At 44.8% G+C, this 25,103-nt stretch overlaps 1 protein-coding gene across 2 annotated transcripts in view; it reads left to right on the top strand.

Moving 5' to 3' along the window:
- The first annotated feature begins 1,105 nt into the window (after window positions 1-1,105).
- Window positions 1,106-25,103, top strand: part of LOC140208642 (uncharacterized) — a 49,324-nt gene continuing 25,326 nt past the window's right edge. Inside the window, exons 1-2 of one of the 2 annotated variants that reach the window (XM_072277479.1) lie at window positions 1,106-1,386; window positions 17,828-17,887. In XM_072277479.1, the coding sequence (XP_072133580.1) occupies window positions 1,264-1,386; window positions 17,828-17,887 (183 nt within the window). In that variant the 5' untranslated portion in view covers window positions 1,106-1,263. The remainder of the gene's footprint in view (window positions 1,387-17,827; window positions 17,888-25,103) is intronic. The other variant, XM_072277488.1, reaches the window with a different exon arrangement.

Below are 25,103 nucleotides of genomic sequence, written 5' to 3'. Positions count from 1 at the left end.
CCCACAGTCCGAAGATGTACTGGTTGGTGGGTTAGATGTCATTGTAAACTGTCTCCTGATTAGGCTAGGATAAAATCGGGGGATTTGCTGGGCGGTGTGTTTCCATGCTGTTTCTCAGTAAATGAATACAAAAATGCTGCCTGACCTGCTGAGTTCCTGCAGCATTTTGTGGAACTGAAGGGTGCTTGGACAGCTACACAGATGGGAAAGCAAGGATCTGAGCCAAAGGGGGCAAATTTTAAAAAATCTGCTAGAAACACTAGAAGCCCAAGCAACACACACAAAATGCTGGAGGAATTCCGCAGACCAGGCAGCTTCTATGAAAAAGCGTACAGTCGATGTTTCAGGCAGAGACCCTTCAGCAGAACTGGAGAAAAAAAGATAAGGAGTAGAGTTAGAAGCTGGGGGCAAGGGAGAAGAAACACACGGTGCCAGGCGAAACAGGGAGGGGTGAAGTAAAGAGCTGGGAAGTTCGCTGGTGACAGCTACAGGGCTGGAGAAAGGGGGAATCTAATAGGGGACGGCAGAAGGCCATGGAAGAAAGGGAAGGGGAAGGTGCACCAGAGGGAGTTGATGGGCAGGTAAGGAGATAAAGTGAGAGAGAGAAAAGGGAATGGTGAAGGGTGGACATTACCGGAAGCTTGAGAAATCCATGTTTACGCCATCAGGTTGGAGGCTACTCAGTCGGCATATAAAATGAGTGCGGCCTCATCGCAACAGTAGAGGAGGCCATGGACTGAGATGTCGGAATGTGAATCGGAATCTTGGTCAGCATGGACTAGCTTCGGTGCTGCATGACTTTAACATGTTTCCTCCTCCGCAGAGGCTGTCCAGCCTGCTGAGTTTTATGGCAACCTTTGTTTTATTTCAGATTTCCAGCATCTGATTTTCGGTTTTGCCCATTTTACAGCTGCTGACCTTTCTTGTCATCCCCAATCTCCCCGAACCCTGACTTTTCCGGGTCATCGACCTGGAACGTTATCGGCCTCTCGCCTCCCCACAACCGCTGACAAAATCCCCACATGTTATATCTGCAGCAGAGGACCACTCTCCCCACCAAGAGGAACCATTGAATCAGGCGAGAGAACGGTCTTTGTTTGCACTTCCTGGTATTCAAGGCGGAGTCTCCTCCCACCCACTGCCTTGACTAAACAGTTTGCCTTTTATTCCCAATCTCCTCGCCCCTGCGGATCTTTAACATATATTTGAGGGGCTAACATTTGCAAAGAGCTCTTTCCTGCCCCGGTGGCTCGGCCCTGTGAGATGCTGGAGGAAGAGGAAGAGTACGACTCCACTTGGGTGGAGAGCGAAGACGAGTCCGGGCCGCCATCGCCGGCGAGGTTTCAGGAGCCCCAGGAGAAGAGTGGCTTGACACTGGAGACAGCGGTAAGGGGGTAGGGGTAGGGGCGAGGGGAGATACAGAGGGATGCAAACTCGCTCACGCTTCCTGGCAGCTCCGGGGAATCTTCGGGCACCCTGCTGCTCCCGGACACCCCCTGCCCGGCTTCCGAGCCCCGCTCCCCGGGGCACAGCCTGGGTTTCGGTCGGGTAGACAGCTGCGATTGGTGCCGCTGCGAGGGGGAAAGCGTGTGAGTCGATCGTAGGGTCGGGTCCTCCTTTAAAGCACTTTCCAGCATGGACGCAGTTGTACCGTAGGCAACGTGGGTGCAAGGTACGAGCTGGAACCCTGTGCTGGCGTGGTTGCATATTACCGGCTGTGCAGCACAGGCACTAGCTCTTCGGCCCGCGCATGATGGTACTGTATCCTTCCTGCCCGCGCATGGTCTGTCCCCTCTCGTACCCGCTTCCGCCATCACCCCAGGCTTTACTGTGTAAACAATACCGTGCCCCACGCGTCCCCTTTCTACTTGTAAAGCTCTGCCCTCTTAATTTGACATTTACTGCCCTGACTGCTCAGCCTAGGCCTCGCAATTTCATATACTCGTATCAGGCTTCCAGTACTCCAGAGTAAACAATTCGATTTGTCCAGCCTCTTCTAATCTTGGAACCTTTTCTGCCTCCATGTCCTGCAATGGGTGACCTGAACTGCACACAACTGTGAGGAATAAAATTGAAAACCTCGTCACTCTGAAATTGTTTGATTGCTTCCTCTCAACCCGACATGGGTTTCGAACCCGACCTCGGGTGTTGTTTGTGTGTGCGTGTGTGTGCTTCTGTGCACGTGTTAATGTGTGTGAGTGATTTTGTGTGTGTTCCTGTGTGAGTGTGATTGTGTGTGTGCTTCTTTCAGTGTTCGTGTGTGTGTTTCTGTGTATTCATGTGTGTGTGTGTGTATGGTATTTGTGTTGTGCGTGGGTGATGTTTATGTTGTGTGTGAGTGTGTATGTGGGTGGTTGTGCTTTGTGCATGTTGTGTGTGGGTGTGTATGTGTGAGTGGTGTTTGTGCTGTGTGTGAGTGTGTATGGGTGCGGGTGGTATGCGAGTTGTGTGTGTGTGTATGGTATTTGTGTTGTGCATGAGTGATATTTATGTGTGGGTGGTGTACGTGTTGTGTGTGAGTGTACATGTGTGTGTATGTATATGGGTGGTGTTTGTGATGGGTGTGGGTGGTGTGCGTGTTGTGTGTGTATGTATGTGGGTGGTGTTAGTGATGGGTGTGGGTGGTGTGTGAGTGTACATGTGTGAGTATGTATGTGGGTGGTGTGCGTGTTGTGTGTGTATGTATGTGGGTGGTGTTAGTGATGGGTGTGGGTGGTGTGCGTGTTGTGTGTGAGTGTGTACATGTTGTGTGAGTATGTATGTATGTGGGCAGTGTTTGTGACCACATTGACTCCCCCCCACATCCGGAGGGTTGATTGGCCATTGTAAATTGCCATTTGTTTAGGCACGTTGAAGAGCGTGAGGGAGTTAATTTACCCGGATGCTGTCTGGATTGGAGGGTATGCTTATGAGGAAAGATTTTCTCTTTGAAGTGAAGGAGGATAAGAGATGACTTGATAGAGGGGTACAAGGTACAGATTGAGTGGACAGCTAGAGACTTTCCCAAGGCCGAAATGCTTAATACAAGGGGGCATAATTTTAAGGTGACTGGTGGAAAGTATAGGGGCGATGTTGGAGTAGGATTTTTTTTTACACAGAGAGTGGTGGATGTGTGGAACACACTGCCGGGGGTGGTAGAGGCAGATACATTAGGGACATTTAAGAAACCCTTAGATAAACACATGGATGATAGAAAAATGGAGATCTTATGTGGGAGGGAAGGGTTAAATTGATTTCAGAGCGGGTTAAAAGGTCGGCACAGCATCATGGGTTGAAGGGCCTGTACTGTGCTCTACTGTTCTATGCTAACCCCTTACCCTACACAGACCACATTTGTTCTATGAATGTGGGGAGAATAAATAAAGTGTGATGAATGGTTAGCAGAGACTTTCTGGGCTGAAGGGCCTGGTGCTATGCTCTGTAAGTGGTTCAGCTCCATACAGCACCTGTGTAAGTTTAAAGTAAAGTTATTAAAGTACATATATGTCACCTAATACAACCCTGAGATTCATTTTCTTGTGGGCATTCACAGTAAATCCAAAGAAACACAATAGAATCAGTCAAAGACTGCACACAATATGGACAAACAAGTAAAGTGCAAAAGATGACAGACTACGCACTGAACTGTTCTCACAACCTATGGACTCACTACCATCATCTCATTTTCTCAATATTTATTGCTTATTTATTATTTCTTTCTTTTATTGTATACTTACAAACGTACATTGTGGTTTTACATTGATTCTATTGTCTTTCTTTTTATTTACTGTGAATTCCCTACAATCACTCTGAGCACCGGTGTCCCACAAGGCTGTGTACTCAGCCCCCTGCTGTACTCACTGTACACCCATGATTGAGTAGCCAAGTTTCCATCAAATTCAATATACAAGTTTGCTGATGACACCACAATTGTAGGCCGTATCTCGGGTAATGATGAGTTTGAGTACAGAGAGGAAATTAAGAACCTGATGGCATGGTGCGAAGACAATAACCTATCCCTCAACGTCAGCAAGACGAAGGAATTGGTTGTTGACTTCAGAAGGAGTAGCGGACCACATTTACATCGGTGGTGCACAAGTGGAACAGGTCAAAAGCTTTAAGTTCCTCGGGGTCAATATCTCAAATGACCTGACTTAGTCCAACCAAGCAGAGTCCACTGCCAAGAAGGCCCACCAGCGCCTTTACTTCCTGAGAAAACTAAAGAAATTTGGTCTGTCCCCTAAAACCCTCACTAATTTTTATAGATGCACCGTAGAAAGCATTCTTCTGGGGTGCATCACAACCTGGTATGGAAGTTGTCCTGTCCAAGACCGAAAGAAGCTGCAGAAGATCGTGAACACGGCGCAGCACATCACACAAACCAATCTTCCATCCTTGGACTCACTTTACACAGCACGCTGTCAGAGCAATGCTGCCAGGATAATCAAGGACACCACCCACCCAGCCAACACACTTTTCGTTCCTCTTCCCTCCGGGAGAAGGCTCAGGAGCTTGAAGACTCGTACGGCCAGATTTGGGAACAGCTTCTTTCCAACTGTGATAAGACTGCTGAACGGATCCTGATCTGGATCTGGGCCGTACCCTCCTAATATCTGGACCTGCCTCTTGTTTTTTTTTTGCACTACCTTACTTTCCCTTTTCTATTTTCTATTTATGATTTATAATTTAAATTTTAACTATTTACTATCGATTTGTACTTCAGGGAGTGTGAAGTGCGGAATCAAATATCACTGTGATGATTGTACGCTGTAGTATCAATTGGCGACAATAAAGTAAAATAAATAAAAATAAAATAAATAAATAAAAATGGATCTCAGGATTGTGTATGGTGACATTTATAATAAATAATAAATTTACTTTGAACTTGGAGCAAATAAGACCATAAGATATAGGAGCAGAAGTAGACCATTTGGCCCATCGAATCTGCCCCGCCATTCAACCATTTTCTTCCAGTCATTCTCACTCCCTTGCCTTCACCCCATACCCTTTGATGCCCTGACTAATCAAGAACCTATCTATCTCTGCCTTAAATACACCCAATGACTTGGCCTCCACAGCCATTCGTGGCAACAAATTCCACAGATTTATCGCCCTCTGACTACAGTAATTTCTCCGCATCTCAGTTCTAAATGGACGTCCTTCAACTCTGAAGTTGTGCCCTCTTGTCCTGGAGTCCCTTACCATGGGAAATAACTTTGCCATATTGGATCTGTTCAGGCCTTTTAACATTCAGAATGTTTCTATGAGATCCCCCCTGACTCTCCTGAACTCCAGGGAATAAAGGGCCAGGAGCTGCCAAACGTTCCTCATATGGTAACCCTTTCATTCCAGGAATCATTCTTGTGAATCTTCTGAACCTTCTCCAATGTCAGTATATCCTTTCTAAAATAAGGAGCCCAGAACTCCACATAATACTCCAAGTGTGGTCTCACGAGTGCCTTATAGAGCCTCAACATTACATCCCTGCCCTTATATTCTATACATCTAGAAGTGAATGTCAACGTTGCATTCGCCTTCTTCGTAACCGACTCAACCTGGAGGTTAACCTTTATGGTATCTTGCACAAGGACTCCCAAGTCCCTTTGCATCTCTGCCTTTTGAATTCTCTCCCCATCTAAATAATACTCTGCCCATTTATTTCTTCCACCAAAGTGCGTGACCATACACTTTCCAATATTGTACTTCATTTGCCACTTCTTTGCCCATTCCCCTATGTAAGCCTCTATGCAGGCTCTCTGTTTCCTCAACACCACCTGCTCCTCCACCTGTCTTTGTATCATCGGCAAATTTAGCCACTAATCCAATAATACCGTAGTCCAAATCATTGACATATATAGTAAAAAGCAGCAGTCCCAACACCGACCCCTGTGGAATTCACTGGTAACCGGCAGCCAGCCAGAATAGGATTCCTTTATTCCCACTCTCTGTTTTCTGCCGACCAGCCAATGCTCCACCCACGCTAGTAACTTCCCTGTAATTCCATGGACTCTTACTTTGCTAAGCAGCCTCATGTACGGCACCTTGTAAAAGGCCTTCTGAAAATCCAAATACCCCACGTCTGCTGCATCTCCTTTGTCCAGCCTGCTTGAAATTTCTTCAAAGAATTGCAGTAGGTTTGTCAGGCAGGATTTTCCTTTCAGTAAACCATGCTGGCTTTGGCCTATCTTGTCATGTGCCTCTAGGTACTTCGTAATCTCATCCCTAACATTCGATTCCAACAACTTCCCAACCACTGATGTCAGGCTAACTGGTCTATAGTTTCCTTTTTGCTGCCTCCCACCCTTCTTAAATAGCGGAGTAACATTTGCAATTTTCCAATCTATCAATTCTTGAAAGATCTTCGTTAATGTCTCTGCAATCTCTCCAGCTACTTCCTTCAGAACCCGAGGGTGCATTCCATCAGGTCCAGGATATTTATGCACCCTCAGACCATTAAGCTTCCTGAGCATCTTTTCAGTCGTAATTTTCACTGCACAAATGTCACTTTCCTGACTTTCTTGAATGTCCGTTATACTGCAGACATCTTCCACTATGAAGACTGATGCAAAATACGCATTCAGTTCCTCTGCCATGTCCGCACCTTTCATTACAGTATCTCCAGTATCATTTTGTATTGGTCCTATATCTACCCTCAGCTCTCTTTTACCCTTTATATACTTGAAAAAGCTTCTTTATATCTTCTTTGATATGAGTCGCCAGCTTTCTCTCATAATTCATCTTTTCCTTCCGAATGACCTTCTTAGTTTCCTTCTGCAAGTTTCTAAAAGCTCCCCAATCCTCTATCTTCCCACTAGCTCTGGCTTCCTTGTATGCCCTCTCTTTTGCTTTTACTTTGGCTCTGAATTCACTTGTCAGTCACGGTAATGTCCTTCTTCCCTTTGAAAATTTCTTCTTATTTGGACTTCCATCATTTTTCGCAGAAACTCCAGCCATTGCTGCTCTGCTGTCCTTCCTGCAAATGTCCTTTTCCAGTCAACTTTGGCCAGTTCCCCTCTCATGCCATTGTAATTTCCTTTATTCCACTGAAATGCCGACACATTGGATTTTATTTTTTCCTTTTCAAATTTTAATGTGAACTCGATCATATTGGGATCACTGTTCCCTAAAGGTTCCTTAATCTTAAGCTCTCTTATCGCCTCTGGATCATTTCAGAACACCCAATCCAGCACCAGCTGGATTGAGAAACATCAAGAACAAGAGATGAGGAGTCCTTGAAAATGAGTCCATGGGTTGTGGGAACAGTTCAGTGTTGGGTTGAGTGAAGTTTTCCCCTCTGGTTCAAGAATCTGATGGTTGAGGGGTAATGACTGTTCCTGAACCTTGTGCAAGTCCTAAGTCTCCTGTATCTTCTTCCTGATGGCAGCAGTGAGAAAAGAGCATGGGCTATGTGGTGGGTGCTACTTTCCTACAACAGCACTCCTTACAGATGTGCTTAATGATGGGGCGGGCTTTATCTGTGATGATTCATAGGGTACTATATGGTGACATATGCTATGTATTTTGATATTTGTACCTGTTCAGTACTGCACTGGTGTCTGCCTGGAGCAGTCCAACAAACTGGCAAGGGAAAATAAGCTGGCTCTTGAAAATCAAAAGCTTGGAATTTCCTGTAAGCATGTCCTTATAACATACTTACTGCCCGTTATGCCGCTGACATTTAGGGCAGCAATGAAGGTCCTCCATCTCTGGCGATACTCAGGGCTTCCTTCATCATGTCAGAAGCTTCCTCTTAGTTTCTACTACTGTCTGTTATGCAAGTCCTGGGTGAAGACTCAGGAATACTGACACACTCAGATGTAGAAGGGTTCTTCTTTGCTGTTTTGTAACAATTTTGTTTGGCTAGTCAGGATTGAGCTGAACTGAACCCCCAAATTTGGAGGACTGGTGGACCACTCTTAGTCTGGCCTCTATCTTTTGACCCGTTTGGCATGGCCATGGGTGACCTATGGAGCCAAAGTATAAAGCCCTGACTCCTGCGTTGAGGCATGCAAGTCTCCAAATCACGACTATATTATGGTCCCCTTGGCAGTCTAATGATGTACTTTGCACAAAATCTGACTCTGGATGGACTGTGGCTTACACACAAATCACTTCTTGTCCTTAGTACCTAACACCCAATGTGTGAGTTCCTTGAGATCGTAAAGGCTCTGTTTATATTACCATCAGATTCTGAAATGCATTGTATTTAATTTAATTTTGAACGTCTTGCTGAAACCTCTGTTTCCTTGAATATACATTTATGCCATCAATTACGTCAGAAGGTTTATGGTCAGAGGTTAAACAGCATCTGTGTAGGGGGAGTAGACTGTAAATGTTTTGGGTGGATGGTTATAAGAGAAATTCTAAAAGATATCAAAGAAACCGGAGGGTGGTGAGAGTGTGGAACAAGCTGTCAGCATAAGTGGTGCATGCGAGATTGATTTCAATGTTTGAGAAGTTTGGATAGGTACATGGATGGTAGAGGTATGGAGGGCTATGGTCGATGGGAGTAGGCAGTTTAAATGGTTCAGCATGGAGTAGATGGGCCGAAGAGTCTGTTTCTGTGCTGTAGTTTGTTATAACTATGGCAGCTTCATTAACAGGAGGGTTTAGATCAGGATTCCCAACCCTTTTTATGTTGTAGACCAATACCATTAGCAAGATGTCTGCGGAGATACAGCGTGGAACAGGTCCTTCTGGCTCACCAAGCTGAGCCACCCAGCAGCCCACCTGTTTAACCTTCTCCTAGTCACAGGATAATTTACAATGACCAATTAACCAGTACGTCCTTGGACTGTGGGAGGAAACTGGAGCACCCGGAGGAAACCCACACTGTTACAGGGAGGAACATACAAACTTGCTTACAAGGGCGCATGATTGAATGGCGGAGCAGACTTGATGGGCCGAATGGCCTGCTTCTGCTCCTATATCTTATGGTCTTATGGACACCAGAAATGAACTCTTTGACACCCCAAACTGTAACAGCGTTGTGCTAATAGCCACGCTATTTTGTGAAAAAGTTTGACTGGTATCTTGGCCACTGTTTTGTAACTTCTGTGCTTTGTTTCCTGGATGGAATTTCAGAGCTGAACATTTTAACAAGAGTCCCTGCTGCAGAAAATTTACCTGTAACTTGACATTGGCAGAATGACTGTCTACATATCCCTGTTAATGCTAAGTGAGCTTTTAAAATGTACCGAAGGGGCTTAACAGGTCAGGGAGCATCAATAGAGGAGAATAAAGAGTTTCGGTGCCATGAAGGGTCTTGGCGTGGAACATCAGCTCTTTATTCCCCTCCACTGATGCTGCCTGACCTGCTGAGTTCCACCAGCACTCTGTGTGTATTGCTGAAAATTTCCAGCATCTGCAGAACCTCTTATGTTTTAAGCACAGTAGTGTAGCGATCAGCGTTGAGATGGCACGCGGTCTAACCCCTTTCCGGGTGGGGACGCACGGCAGCATAGTGGTTATTGCGGCTTAGGGCGTCAGAGCTCAATTCAGGCACCGTCTCTGAAGTGTTTGTATGTCCACCCCTTGAATGTGTGGGTCTCCTCTGGGTGTTCTGGTTACAGTAGGTTAATGGGTCATTGTAAATTGTCCTGTGGTTAGGCTGGGGTTAAGTAGGTGGGTTGCTGGGCAGCAGGAGGGCTGGATGAGTCTGTTCGCCACTGTCTGTCTGTCTGTCTGGGTACCATATCCGATGCGGACTTTGGTGACCATGGTTTTCCATATAGGTCCATCCTTCGTTTTTTGGATGAATTCCATTTCCTCGATGTGTAGCCACCTGGCTAGGCTTTTGATGTACATAAGCCGAAGTCTTCCTCTGGGTTTGCGCCCCTCAATCTTTCCAGAGAGTATGAGTTTTTCTAGTTTATCTTTCCGCATGATGTGTCCTAGGATTCTGAGTTGTCTTTCTCTTATTGTTGGTATGAGTGATCAAACTGCTCAGGCTCTTCCGAGAACTTCTTCATTTGATGTGTGTGTGGTCCATGATATTTTTAACATTCTCCTGTAGAACCATAATTCAGCTGCTTCTAGTCTTTTTTCCATGCTGGTTAAATGGTCCAGTATTCACTTCCATAACTCAGGATAGAATAAATGTAGCACTGCAGTATTCTGTTTTTAGTGTACGTGCTTATCTTTCTGTCTGTTAATATGGTCTTCATTTTTGTATCTCTAAGTAAGTAAAATGTGGTGGTTGTCCATCGTGTCTGATGATGACAGGAAACCTGTGCAGGAGAGTTTTTAAAGTGGAAAAGCCCTTATCCTGGGGCAGTTCCACTCTCAACCTCAGTGGTACGAGTAGTCGTCACAAACTGAGCTCTTCCTTGGTTGCAGGGAACGACCATGATGACTTCTGTTCCTTGCCATGCCCTTCGTTCTGCACAGAATGCTGCAGAGAAGCCTTCCCAGCTGTCGGAACTCACTGTAGAACTCATCCACCCAGTCTGCCTGAGTTAGGACCGGCATCTCACCGGAGTACGAGGCCCGCCGGCTACCCTCACCTTGTTTAACCTGCTTGGTGAAGTGGTGTACCAGGTTGTGGCTGCTGCCACATGCAAACAGAGTGGAGGGTCCAGGGGGGGACCAAAGTGAGTGAGCTGCCCCAGAATGGACGTGACGAACTCCTTCACCAGAGGTGCTGCCTCTTCCTGGACACACCAGATAAAAAAAGTAAACATTCTTGTGAGTTGTTCACTGTGGGTTCTCCCTGGTGTACCAAACACATTCAGGGAGATTCAGAAGGTGTTATTGTGCACACCATCTCCTCCCCCCCACTTTCCGCTTTCTGCAGGGATCGCTCCCTACGTGACTCCCTTGTCTATTCATCCCTCCCCACTGATCTCTCATCTCTCCCGGCACTTATCCTTGCAAGCGGAACAAGTGCTACACCTCCTTCCTCACTACCATCCAGAGCTCTAAGCAGTCCTTCCAGGTGAGGCGACACTTCACCTGTGAGTCTGTGGGAATCATATACTGTGTTTGGTGCTCGCGGTGTAGCCATCTGTATAACAGTGGGACCCGACATAGATTTGGAGACCGCTTCGCTGAGCACCTACACTCCGTCCGCCAGGAAAAGCAGGATCTCCCAGTGGCCAGCTATTTTAATTTCACTTCCCATTCCCATTCCAATATGTCCATCCATGGCCTCCTCCACTGTCGTGGTGAGGCCACACTTAGGTTGGCGAACAACATCTTGTATCTGAGTAGCCTCCAACCAGATGGCATGACCATCGATTTCTCAAATTTACGGTAATTTCTGGTAACTCCCTTCACCCTTCACCCCTTTCCCCTATTCCCATTTCTTGCTCTCTCTCACTTTATCTTTCCAGTCCTGATGAAGGTCTCGGCCCAAAACATCGACTGTTTACTTTTTTCCATAGATGCTGCCGGGCCTGCTGAGTTCCTCCAGCATTCTGTGTGTGTTGCGTGGATTTCCAGCATCTGCAGATTTTCTCATCTTTTTTTCCTCCCTGGCAACTGGTTTTGTTTAAAAACTCAGTGTGGATAGACTTCCACCCACCAGTTCATATTCTCCTTCACTCTCAGTCTCTGTGCCTCTCTCTCCCCCTCCCCTCCCCTAAAACCAGAGAAATAAAATGAAGAAATGGGTTTTCAGCAGCCAAACTTCTCCCACCCCCAACACTCCCAAAAGAGTTACAGCAGATAATCTAACCGTGTAGACACCTTTGTCAAGAAACCAGTGCCTCTGCTTCCTCAGGAGGCTGAAGAAATTTGACAGGTCCTCTTGCACGTTCATTGATTTTTGTCGCATCTTAGAAAGCATTCTGATCGGATGCATGATGGCTTGTTATGACAACTACTCTGCAAGTGACTGTAAGAAACTGCAGAGTCGTGGGCACAGCTGAGCCTGAGCACAGCACAACACCAGTCTCCCCTCCATGGACTCTGTTTATAATTTTCCCTGTCTCTGTAACGCAACCAGCATAATCTAAGACCCCTCAGCAGGGAAAGAGGCCCCTTGGTCTAATGTGTCACCATTATTTACAGTATCTACCAGAAGATCATATAAGATAAGAGCATAATTAGGCCATCGAATGCTCCAGCATTTCATCATGGCTGATCCATTTTCCCTCTCAACCCTATTCGTCTGCTTTCTTCCTGTAATCTTTGACACCCTGGCTAATCAAGAAGCTATCAATCTACGTTTTCATTATACCCATTGACTTGGCCTCCAAGGGTGCCCGTGGCAATGAATTCCACAGATACACCACCCCCTAGCTAAAGAAATTCCTCCTCATCTCCATTCTAAATAGACATCCCTCTATCCTAAGGCTTTGTCCTCTGGTCCTAGACTCCCCACTATAGGAAACAATCTCTTTACATCCACTCTATCTAATCCTTTCAACATTTGATAGTTTTCAATGAGATTCCCCCTCATTCTTCTAAATTCCAGTGAGTACAGGCCCAGAGCCATCAAACACACCCCATACAACAGCCCTTTCATTTGCAGAATCATTCTTGTGATTCTCTTCCGAACCCTCTCCAAAGTCAGCACATTCATTCTTAGATAAGGGGCCCATTCTGCTCACAAGTGTGGTCAGACAAATGCCGTATAAAGCCTCAGCTTTACATCCTTGCTTTTATATTCTAGTCCTCTCAAAATGAATGCTAACACTGCATTTGTGTTCCTCATCACGGACTCAGCCTGGAAGTTAACCTTTAAGGACTCCCAAGTCCCTTTGCACCTTGGATTTTTGAATTCTCTGTCCATTTAGAAAATAGTCTATGAATTTATTCCTTCTAACAAAGTGCATGACCATACACTTCCCAAAATTGTTTTCCATTTGCCACTTCTTTGCCCATTCTCCTCATCTGCCTGCAGCCTCCCTGGGTTCCTCGACACTACGTGCCCCTCCACCTATCTTCGTATCCACAAAGCCACCAATTCTGTCATCCAAATTATTGATGTATAACATAAACAGAAGTGGTCCCTACATCAACCCCTGTGGAACACCACTAGTCACCAGCAGTCAGTCAGAAAAGGCTCCTTTTATTCCCACTCTTTTCCTCCTACCAATCAGCCAATCTTCTATCCATGCTAGTATCTTCCCTGTAATGTCATGGGCTCTTAAAGGAGCCTCATGTGCAGATCCTTGTCAAAGGCCTTCCGAAAATCCAAGTACACAACATATACTGATTCTCCTTTGTCTATCGTGCTTGTTATGTCCTCAAATAACTCCAACAGATTTGTCAAGCAACTTACATTGGTTTATTTTATCATGTACCTCCAAGTACCCTGAGACCTCATCCTTAACCATCAACTCCCAACATCTTGTCAACCACTGAGGTCAGGCCAACTAATCTATAATTTTCTCTCTTTTGCCTCCCTCCCTTCTTGTAGAGTGGAATGTAGATGTTTCAGTTGATTATTGACATTTGCACATGTGAAAGATCTGTTAATTGCCAATTGCTCATGGCTATTTGCACTATTGTTGTTGTCTCTTATGGTATTGTCCTGTGTTTTATGCTTGGCAACCGATCACAGTCAATTCTGGTATGTTTCACACACTGGCAATAAAGTGATTCTGATTCTGATCAAATCAAAGCTAAAAGTCAAAATAAATTTATTATCAAAATACATATATGTTACCATATACTACCTTGAGATTAATTTTCTTGCAAGTATTTACAGGAAAATAATAGAATTTATTTTTAAAAAATACGTAATCAAAGACTGATAACTAATGTGCAAAAGACGACTAATTGTGTAAATAAATAATACTGAGAACGTGTAGAGTCCTTGAAAATGATTCTATAGGCACCCATGGATGGTACCATAGCAGCTAGTATGATGCTTTACAGCACCAGTGATTTGGGTTTAATTCTTGCTACTGTCTGTAATGAATTTACACATTTTCTCTGTGACCGCGTTGGTTTCCTCTGGGTGCTCCAGTTTCCTCGTACATTCCAAAAGACATGCAAGTTAGGGTTAGTAAATTTTGGGCATGCTGTGTTGGCACAGGAAGCATGGCAACACTTGTGGTCTGTCACTAGCACATCCTCGGACTATTAGTTGTTGAAGCAAACTACAGATTTGACTGTATGTTTTGATGTACATGCGACAAATAAAGCAAATCTTTGTTCTTTAACTAATCTTCACTGATGCTTCAGGTGCTCATCTAAATACTTCTGAAATGTGAGAGAATCTGTCTCTAGCGTCTCCTGAAACAACACCTTCCAAATCTCAAACACTTGGTGAGAGAATCTGCCTCGACCAACAGCAGCTTCCAGAGCACAGCCACCCTCTCGGTAAATTCTTCTATCCATTGCTTCAAGCCCATGCCCCCCGATGTAGGCACCTCTGTTGAGTGGAACATGTTCATCACAAATTACTCCTACATAATTTTATGTACCTCAATCAGTCCCTGGCTCAGCCCTCTCTGCCATAAACCCTGTCTCGTCTCTTTGTAAGTAAAATGCTTTATAGCAACCCCTTTCGAATTTCCTCTGTATCCTCTCCAGACCAAAACTTCACACAGTAATCCAGCTGTGGCCTTGTAATTCTCACAACACCCTGGAGGAACTCAGCAGGTCGGGCAGCATCTGTGGAAACGATCAGTCAGTGTTTTGGGCGGGAACCCTTCGTCAGGACCGAAATGTCAGGTTCTGTCCCGAAACGTTGACTGATTGTTTCCACAGATGCCCGACCTGCTGAGTTCCTCCAGTGTGTTGTGAGTGTTGCTTTGACCCCAGCATCTGCAGATTATTTTGTGTGGCCTTGTAATTTACTTAGTTAGAGATGCAGGTCCTTCCTTCCCAATGAGCCACACTGTCCAGCAACTCACCAATTTAACCCTAGCCAAGTCACAGGACCGTTTACAATGACCAACTAACCTACTACGTCCATGTCTTTGGACTGTGGGAGGAAACACATGCAGTTCATGGAGAGAATGTACAATCTCTCTACAGACGGCACCGGAACTGAACTCCAAACTTCGGAACACCCTGAGCAATAATAGTGTCACACTAAACACTACACTACTGTAGCACCATTTTGTATAGTTGTACTATAACCTCCTGACTTTAAATCTTATCAAAGAGACTTGGCCCTGGTTTCACTCTGATCAACTGTGACGTCTGCAAGTTCTCCCCCATTTGTTCCACGTTGCCAGGGATTGGCCACTGTAACTGACCCTTGGTGTGGCCGTGTTAGGAGGGGAATCGGGGAGTGTTCATAGGCCCAAGGGCAAGGAGAGGCTCTGGGAAATGTGGGATGATGGGATTGCTCAATGAGCTTGAATGTCCTTGGGGTGAATGATTTCATTTTTAATGTCGTAAGGAAATAATGAGAATACTACCAGCTGTGTTGTATTTAATATTTTGAGATGTTTATTTAAGTTCTCTTCTCAGCAAAGATTTTAAGTATTAATGTATAAAGCTATAGAGTCTTCCACCTATTTGGACATCATCTTAAAATGTGGGAGGAATTATTGGAGAATGTTATTCTTTCTCTTTGACACTTCTGCCCTGTTCGAGGTGACTGCCTCTGCTTAAACACTACCTGGATATTATAACAAGAGAACCTACACTCGGTGGACACTTTGTTAGGAGCCTCCTGTAATTAATAAAGTGGCCAGTGAGTGTATATTCATGGCTTTCTGCTGCTGTAGCCCACCCACTTCGAGGTATGACATGCTATGTGTTCAGAGATGCTCTTCTGCACACCACTGTTGTGTGGTTATTTGAGTTACTGTCACCTTCCTGTCAGCTTGAACCAGTCTGGCCATTCTCTTCTGACTGCTCTCATTAACAAGGTGTTTTCATCCTCAGAACTGCTGCTCACTGGATGCTTCTTGTTTTTCCTCATCCATTCTCTGTAAACTCTAGAGACTGTTGTGCATGAAAATCCCAGGAGATCAGCAGTTTCTAAGATAACTCAAGCCATCCCGTCTGGCACCAACAATCATTCCACGCTCAAAATCACTTACAAGGGGTGATTGATAAGTTTGTGGCCTAAGGTAGAAGGAGTCAATTTTAGAAAACCTAGCACATTTATTTTTCAACATAGTCCCCTCCTACATTTACACACTTAGTTCAGCGGTCGTGGAGCATACGGAACTTGGACCTCCAGAAAGTGCCCACAGCATGGGTGATTGGTAAGTTCATGGCCTAAGGTAGAAGGAGATGAGTTATACAGCTCTCTTTACATGCACATGCAGTTCAACTCTTTGAGTGATTATGCAGAAAGTTTGAAGTTAATGACTCATCTCCTTGTACCTTAGGCCATGAACTTATCACTCACCCCTGATGAGTTAGTAACCTCAAACTTTCTACCTAATCACTCAAAGAGTTGAACTGCACGTGCATGTAACGAGAGCTGTTTAACTCATCTCCTTCTACCTTAGGCCACAAACTTATCAGTCACCCATCTGTGGACACTTCCTGGAGGTCCAAGATCTGTATGCTCCACGACCACTGGACTAAGTGTGTAAATGGAGGAGGGGACTATGTTGAAAAATAAATGTGCTAGGTTTTCTAAAATTAAGTCCTTCTACCTTAGGCCACAAACTTATCAATCACCCCTCGTAGATCACATTTCTCCCTCATTCTGATATTTGGTCTGAACAACAACTGAACCTCTTGACCATGTCTGCATGCTTTTATGCTTTGAGTTGCTGCCACATGATTGGCTGATTAGATTTTGTATTAACGAGCAGGTGTACCGGTGTACCCAATAAAGTGGGCACTGAGTGTATTAAATCCTTCCTTTTTCCAAGTCCCTCTGTGATCTCGTCACTCATCTCAACAATCACCTCCAGCTCTACAATCCTCTCAGATGTCTAATCTTCCATTGTTTACTCATTGACCATCCAGTTTTTAACCACTTTTCTGTTGGCAGCTGTGTCCTCAGAATCTAGCCCCATGACTCTGGAATTCCTTTACTTAATGGGCATCAGAGACACTGTTAAAGCTCACGGTATTCCGGAGTGCGGAGTCAATTCTGGTCCCTTGGAATGTGTGCTTTTCTCCAGGTCCTGCCGTTTCCCCCCACAGTCCCAAGATGTCATGGGTAGGTTAACTGGTGATTGTAAATTGTCCGGTGATTAGGTTAGGGTTAATTGAGTTTATTAGGGGTTGCTGGAACAGTACAACTCAAAGGGTCGGAAAGGCCTACTCAATGCTGTGTTGCTAAAAAGAAACTTCCACCACTGTTGGGTCCTGATATTTTTGTAATACAAAGGTTTTTTAGACGACAAGAATGAGGCATAAAACTTATAATTTTAAATAAGCGTTACGAGAGAGTAAAATGAATAAATAAAGGGAGCCAAGAGAACAAAGAAAAGACAGGAAAAGGCCGTTGTGGTCATCTCATACTCAGACTAGAGATAACAACATCCCAATGATAACCATTAACCTATAAAATAGACGGATTCAAACAATATGACACCTGCTGCTGGGAACTGAGAAATTTCTAGAAAAATACAGAAGCGACTGTACCATTATCACTGGAAAATTCACTGAACAATTACATGTACAGTATATTTCTAGGTGATTATATAAAATTACAAGCAAGCGTAAGAAAGTTAAATTACAAGGAAAATGACAATCTAACACTACCTCCCACTCTGTCTGAATTGCTCCTGCCTCTTTGCTGAATCCTTTGTCCTTCTACACTAGTATAGTCCTGTAAGACCTGCCATCAAATTTTATTTGATGATGCTCCTGCAAATTTCCTTGAGACATTTTTCCTCCATACAAGCTGAACTTGGACTCCATACACTGCTTTTGGCTGTGTGACTATGGACATAAAATATTTCACACCAAACTTGTTATTTTTCTGAAAATTCTCCCCCTTACTGATTTTCCATTTACCATCCCTCAGATTTATTTTCCGCAATGGTTGTGGGCCCAAATCCTCGCCATTTTTTCATATCGGTCCCAGGTGAGTTTGCTATCTTTTTCTTTTCACTTTTTTCAGATTTGGACCAGGCGCATAATAGTTTGGCATGAGCTGGTTGGGCCGAAAGGCCTGTTTCTATGCTGTGGTACTCTGTGACTCTATCTCAGACGGCAGAATTTGATCCAATCCAGTGCTTGCTTCTTGTTGACCATGTTGCTTTGGAGAGTGATCATCATTTCATAAAGAGTTGCATATCTATAGCACATCACTGCTTGGTACGGAAACCGCACTGCGGCAGGCAGGACGGCTCTACAACAGGTAGTCAAAGCTGCCCAACGCATCACCAGCACCGGCATAGCCACCATCAGGGACTTGTATACAGAGAGGTGCCAGTAACATGGTAAAGGATCCCACCCACCCTGCTCGTCTACTGGTTGTCCCACTCCCATCAGGGAGGAGGCTACGTAGCATCCAAACCAGGACCACCAGACTCAGAAACACCACCGTTGTAATGCGTGGTTATTTGAGTTACTGTCACCTTGAACCAGTCAGGCAATTCTCCTCTGACCTTATTAACGAGGCATTTTTGCCCACAGAACTGGATGTTTTTTTGTTTTTCACACCACTTTCTGTAACTCTGGAGGCAGTTCTGCATGAAAATCCCAGGAGGTCAGCAGTTTCTGGAGTACTCAAACCACTCTGTTGGCACTAACAATTATTCCACGGTCAAAGTCACTTGGATCACATTTCTTCTCCATTCTGATGTTTGGTCTCAACAACAACTGAACCTCTTGACCATGTCGGCATGCTTTTATGCATTGAGTTGTTGCCACGTGATTGGCTGATTAGATACTTTGATTAACGTACAGGTGTACTTAATAAAGTGGCCAATGAGAGGATTTCTCTTCCTACAAAAGTGGCCTGACTTTGGAATTGGGATGTGCAGAGATACAGAGAAAAGCTTGTTTTGCATGTTGTTCAAACAGAACCTGCTAAGTATTTCCAGCGTTTTATGTTTTGTTTTAGATTTCTAGCGTTTTTTTTTGATTTTCACTATTTTTAGGAATGCTAAATGAGGAAGCAATTTCTTCGTTTAACAGAAACAGAATTAGGCGATTTGGCCCATGGATTCTGCTCAACCATTTCATTATGGCTGATCCATTTTCCCCTCAGCCCTATCTCATGGAAGAATATAAAACTAATATCTCAGGCCATGGTGAAAGGGAATTCTGCAGGAGGGTTGGGACTGAGTGTTACCAGTCAATGGACACAAAAACTGTATTAATATTCATAGAACATAGAAAACCTATAGCACAATACAGGCCACTCGGCCCACAAAGTTGTGCTGAACATGTCCCTACCTTAGAAATTACTGGGCTTACCCATAACCCTCTATTTTTCTAAGCTCCATGTACCTATCCAAAAGTCTCTTAAAAGATTCTATTGTATCCGCCTCCACCACCGTTGCTGGCAGCCCATTCCATGTACTCACCACTCTCTGCGTAAAAAAACTTACCCCTGACATCTCCTCTGTACCTACTCCCCAGCACCTTAAACCTGTATCCTCTTGTGGCAACCATTTCAGCCCTGGGAAAAAGCCTCTGACTATCCACATGATCAAAGCCTCTCATCATCTTATACACCTCTATCAGGTCACCTGTCATCCTTCGTCGCTCCAAGGAGAAAAGCCAAGTTCACTCAACCTGTTTTCATAAGGCACGCTCTCTAATCCAGGTAACATCCTTGTAAATCTCCTCTGCACCCTTTCCATGTCCTTCCTGTAGTGAGGTGACCAGAACTGAGCACAGTACTCCAAGTGGGGTCTTACCAGGGTCCTATATAGCTGCAACATTACCTCTCGGCTCCTAAATTCAATTCCACAATTGATAAAGGCCAATACACCGTATACCTTCTTAACCACAGAGTCAACCTGCGCAGCAGCTTTGAGTGTCCTATGGACTCGGACCCCAAGATCCCTCTGATCCTCCACTCTGCAAGAGTCTTACCATTAATACTATATTCTGCCATCATATTTGACCTACCAAAATGAACCACTTCACACTTACCTGGGTTGAACGCCATCTGCCACTTCTCAGCCCAGTTTTGCATCCTATCAATGTCTCGCTGTAACCTCTGACAGCCCTCCACACTATCCACAACACCTCCAACCTTTGTGTCATCAGCAAACTTACTAACCCATCCCTCCACTTCCTCATCCAGGTCATTTATAAAAATCACGGAGAGTAAGGGTCCCAGAACAGATTCCTGAGGCACACCACTGTCACGGACCTCCATGCAGAATATGACCTGTCTACAACTGCTGATTGCCTTCTGTGGGCAAGCCAGTTCTGGATCCACAAAGCAAGGTCCCCTTGGATCCCATGCCTTCTTACTTTCTCAATAAGCCTTGCATGGGGTACCTTATCAAATGCTTTGCTAAAATCCATGTACACTACATCTACTGCTTTTCCTTCATCAATGTGGTTAGTCACATCCTCAAAAATTTCAATCAGGCTCGTAAGGCATGACCTCCTTGACAAAGCCGTGCTGACTATTCCTAATCATATTATACCTCTCCAAATGTTCATAAATCCTGCCTCTCAGGATCTTCTCCATCAACTTACCAACCACTGAAGTAAGACACACTGGTCTATAATTTCCTGGGCTAACTCTCCTCCCTTTCTTGAATAAAGGAACAACATCTGCAACCCTCCAATCCTCCAGAACCTCTCCTGTCCCCACTGATGATGCAAAGATCATCGCCAGAGGCTCAGCAATCTCCTCCCTCGCCTCCCACAGTAGCCTGGGGTACATCTCATCCGGTCCCGGCGACTTATTCAACTTCATGCTTTCCAAAAGCTCCAGCAAATCCTCTTTCTTAATATCTACATGCTCAAGCTTTTCAGTCCGCTGCAGGTCACCACTACAATCACGAAGATCCTTTTCCATAGTGAATACTGAAGTAAAGTATTCATTAAATACCTCTTCTATTTCCTCCAGTTCCATACACACTTTCCTACTGTCACACTTGACTGGTCCTATTCTCTCACATCTTATCCTCTTGCTCTTCACATACTTGTAGAATGCTTTGGGGTTTTCCTTAATCCTGCCCACCAAGGCCTTCTCATGGCCGTTTCTGGCTCTCCTAGTTTTCTTCTTAAGCTCCTTCCTGTTAGCCTTATAATCTTCTAGATCTCTAACATTACCTAGCTCTCTGAACCTTTTGTAAGCTTTTCTTTTCTTTTTGATTAGATTTATTACAGCCTTTGTACACCACAGTTCCTGTACCCTACCATAACTTCCCTGTCTCATTGGAATGTACCTATGTAGAACTCCACACAAATATCCCCTGACATTTGCTACATTTCTTCTGTACTTTTCCCTGAGAACATCTGTTCCCAATTGAAGTTTCCAATTTCCTGCCTGACAGCCTCATAATTCCCCTTAGTCTAATTAAGTGCGTTTCTAACTTGTCTATTCCTATCTCTCTCCAATGCTATTGTAAAGGAGATAGAATTGTGATCATTCGCTTCAAAATGCTTTCCCACTGAGAGATCTGACACGTGACCTGGTTCATTTCACAATACCAAATCAAGTACAGACTCTCCTCTTGTAGGCTTAGCTACACATTGTGTCAAGAAACCTTCCTGAACACACCTAACAAACTCCACCCCATCTAAACCCCTTGTTCTAGGGAGATGCCAATCGATATTTGGGAAATTAAAATCTCCCATCACGACAACTTTGTTATTATTACACCTTTCCGGGATCTGTTTCCCTATCTGCTCCTCGATATCCCTGTTACTATTGGGTGGCCTATAAAAAAAACACCCAGTAAAGTTATTGACCTCTTCTTATTCCTAACCACCACTCACAGAGACTCCGTAGACAATCCCTCCATGACGTCCACCTTTTCTGCAGCTGTGACACTATCTCTGGTCAACAGTGCCACGCCCCCACCTCTTTTGCCTCCCTCCCTGTCCTTTCTGAAACGTCTAAAACCCGGCACTTGAAGTAACCATTCCTGTCCCTGAGCCATCCAAGTCTCTGTAATGGCCACCACATCATAGCTCTAAGTACTGATCAACGCTCTAAGCTCATCCGCTTTGTTCACAATACTCCTTGCGTTAAAATAGACACATCTCAATCCGTTGGTCTGAGCGCTTTCCTCCTCTATCATCTGCCTATCCTTCCTCACACACTGTCTCCAAGCTTTCTCTATTTGTGAGCCAACCGCCTCTTCCCCAGTCTCTTCAGTTCGGTTCCCACCCCCCAACAATTCTACTTTAAACTGTCCCCAGTAGCCTTAGCAAACCTCCCCGCCAGGATATTGGTCCGCTGGGATTCAAGTGCAAAACTTCCTTTGTGTACAGGTCACACTTGCCCCAAAAGAGGTCCTAATGATCCAGAAATCTGAATCCCTGCCCCCTGCTCCAATCCCTCGGCCATGCATTTATTCTCCACCTCATTCTATTCCTATACTCACTGTCACGTGGCACAGGCAGTAATCCTGAGATTACTACCTTTGCGGTCCTGCTTCTCAATTTCCTTCCTAACTCCCTGTAGTCTGTTTTCAGAACCTCTTCCCTTTTCCAGTCTATGTCATTGGTACCAATATGTACCACGACCTCTGGCTGTTCTCCCTCCCACTGCAGGATATCGTGGACGCAATCTGAAACATCCCAGATCCTGACACCTGGGAGGCAAACTACCATCCGAGTTTCTTTCCTGCGTCCACAGAATCGCCTGTCTGAACCCCTAACTATAGAGTCCACTATCACTGCTGTCATCCTCTTCCTTTCCCTACCCTTCTGAGCCACAGCGCCAGACTCTGTGCCAGAGGCGCGACCACTGTTGCCTCCCCCAGGTAGGCTGTTCCCCCCCCCCCCCCCAACAGTACTCAAACATGAGTACTTATTGTTCAGGGGGACAGCCACAGGGGTACTCTCTGGTACCTGACTCTTCCCCTTCCCTCTCCTGACTGTTACTCACTTATCTGTCTCCCGTGGCCCTGGTGTGACCACCTGCCTATAACTCCTTTCTATCACTTCCTCACTCTCCCTGACCAGATGAAGGTCATCGAGCTGCATCTCCAGTTCCCTAACGGTGTCCTTTAGGAGCTGCAGCTCGACACACCTGGTGTGCAGATATGGCCATCCGGGAGGCTGGGAGACTCCAGAACCTCCCGCATCTGACACTGAACGCAGAAAACCGGCCTCACACACATACTTCCTTTCCGCAATTAACACAGGTAAACCTACCTCGCCTTGTTACCGCCAAAGCTCGTTGAGCCAAAGCCCTATCACTCTGCTACCTCTCTCTCCGCTGCCCGCTACGGCGGTCTTCTTTTTAAACTTTTCCTGCTCTACTGGCTGATGTCACGCACTTGCGTAGTCTTGCCTCTCTTTACTCCAAATAGTAAAATGCCTTCGCCCCGGAAATCCTTAGCCGTTCCACTCGCAGCCTTCTTGCTCCGAATCTAAAACTGCTGAAGATTCCTTGCCTTTTTAAACTTTTCCCGCTCTACTTGTTGATGTCACGCGGCTGTGCAGTCTTGCCTCTCTTTACCCCGAGTAGTAAAATGCCTTCGCTCTGGAAATCCTTAGCCGTTCCACTCACAGCCTTTCTCCGATTTATGGTGTAATAGTGCAGAATATGAGCAAAATTTCAAATACACTGGATTCCGCTACGTTAGGAACCCATCAGGTCCAGTACATTTTGTCTAGATGTACAATTGCCTGCCCTAATTAGCTGAATTTTCATGGAAGGCACTGAGTACAGAACAAATTTGAACACTAACAATATCATCACAGTACTATAAAACTGGGTATTAGTTCATAACAGTTATCAACAGAATTTATCCAGTGTACGCAGCCGTGTTCTTTTGACTGACTGTAAATGACCAAAAACGGCACAGACACCTTGGGTAATATTTTCAGTTAGTGTTAAAACTTTTCCTGGCAATCTTGGCAAGGGTCTAAAAATTTTTTAAGTCAAAATAAAAAACAAAATGATCAAAAACACTGCTTTTTGAATTGGCGTTCATTGGCCCAAATGGATAACATAACACAAGCACAGGCAAATGACGCAATTTAAAAACTGTTCACTAACGCATAGTGTAGTGTCTGGTGGCCACACAAGCGCACGTGACTGACGTTAGTTAGAAACTCTTCGGCAACAAACTCCTGTCCCAATTATATGGTATAGTGCCCCAGATAAACAAAAGGAATCCCGGCTATTTTCTCAATTAGTTTTTGTCCTTTGTCTCAAATGAGTGGATTCCCTGATCAACCCTGATTAAAAGTGGACTCACCGCTCCCTTTTATTCTAGAGTCTTCCCCGTTCTTTTCCACATCTGAAGAAGGGCCTTGGCCCGAAATGTTAATGGTTTATTCATTTCCACAATTGCTGCCTGACCTGCTGAGTTCCTCCAGCATTTTGTGTGTGATCAACCAGTGGCCCAATTAACTATATATTATTATTGGAAAATGAAGGATTAAAGGGTCTCTCTTTACTTTGCGGGAGGACCAAGAGAAGACAAGATCAAGTTTGAGGATGAGATACCCGGATTATGTAGGTACCACCAAACAATTGCTGTGTGTGCTTGTATTGGTACGTCGTATCCTTTCACCATCAGATTCAGTTGGAGCTGGAAAATGGGCCTAGATCAGATCACAAGGCACAGATTATATGTCACCCTTTGTTGCTAGCCAGGAGAGCAGTCTGTGGACCAAGGGCAAAGAGTGAGGCAAGAGCAAACGCGGGAGTGGACAGGGCAAGTTCAGATATAATTTCAAGCTATATTTCATTAGGAGTTTCAGGAGGTTTGGTATGTCACCAAAGGCTCCAGCAAAGTTCTCCCGATGTACCACAGAAAACATTCTAACTGGTTGAATCACTGTCTGGTTCAAAGGTTCATCTATTATCAAAGCATGTATCCATAGACAACTCTGAAATTCATCTTCTCCAGATAGCCATGAGACAAAGAAAGAACATGAAAGTCGATCAGAGAGAAACATCAAACCCAGCCCCCCATCCCCAAAACAAAAAAGATTAGCATCCCGATCCTCAACCCCCAAAAAACCCCTCCCCTCACACAACAAAACAGAAAAGGAACAGGCGATTCCAAAAAAAGCACAAAATATAAAAACCATAAGTCTGAAAATAGTCCACAGTTCATAAATGAAATCGTTCAATCCATAAACATAGAACCACGATACCATCCTCTGATATCACCGACATTCACCAAAAGAGAGGG

This window comes from Mobula birostris, chromosome 2, assembly GCF_030028105.1.
Source record: "Mobula birostris isolate sMobBir1 chromosome 2, sMobBir1.hap1, whole genome shotgun sequence".
Lineage (NCBI taxonomy): Eukaryota > Metazoa > Chordata > Chondrichthyes > Myliobatiformes > Myliobatidae > Mobula > Mobula birostris.
The sequence above is the reverse complement of the archived record's forward strand: the minus strand, read 5'-3'. Positions and strand labels throughout refer to the sequence as shown.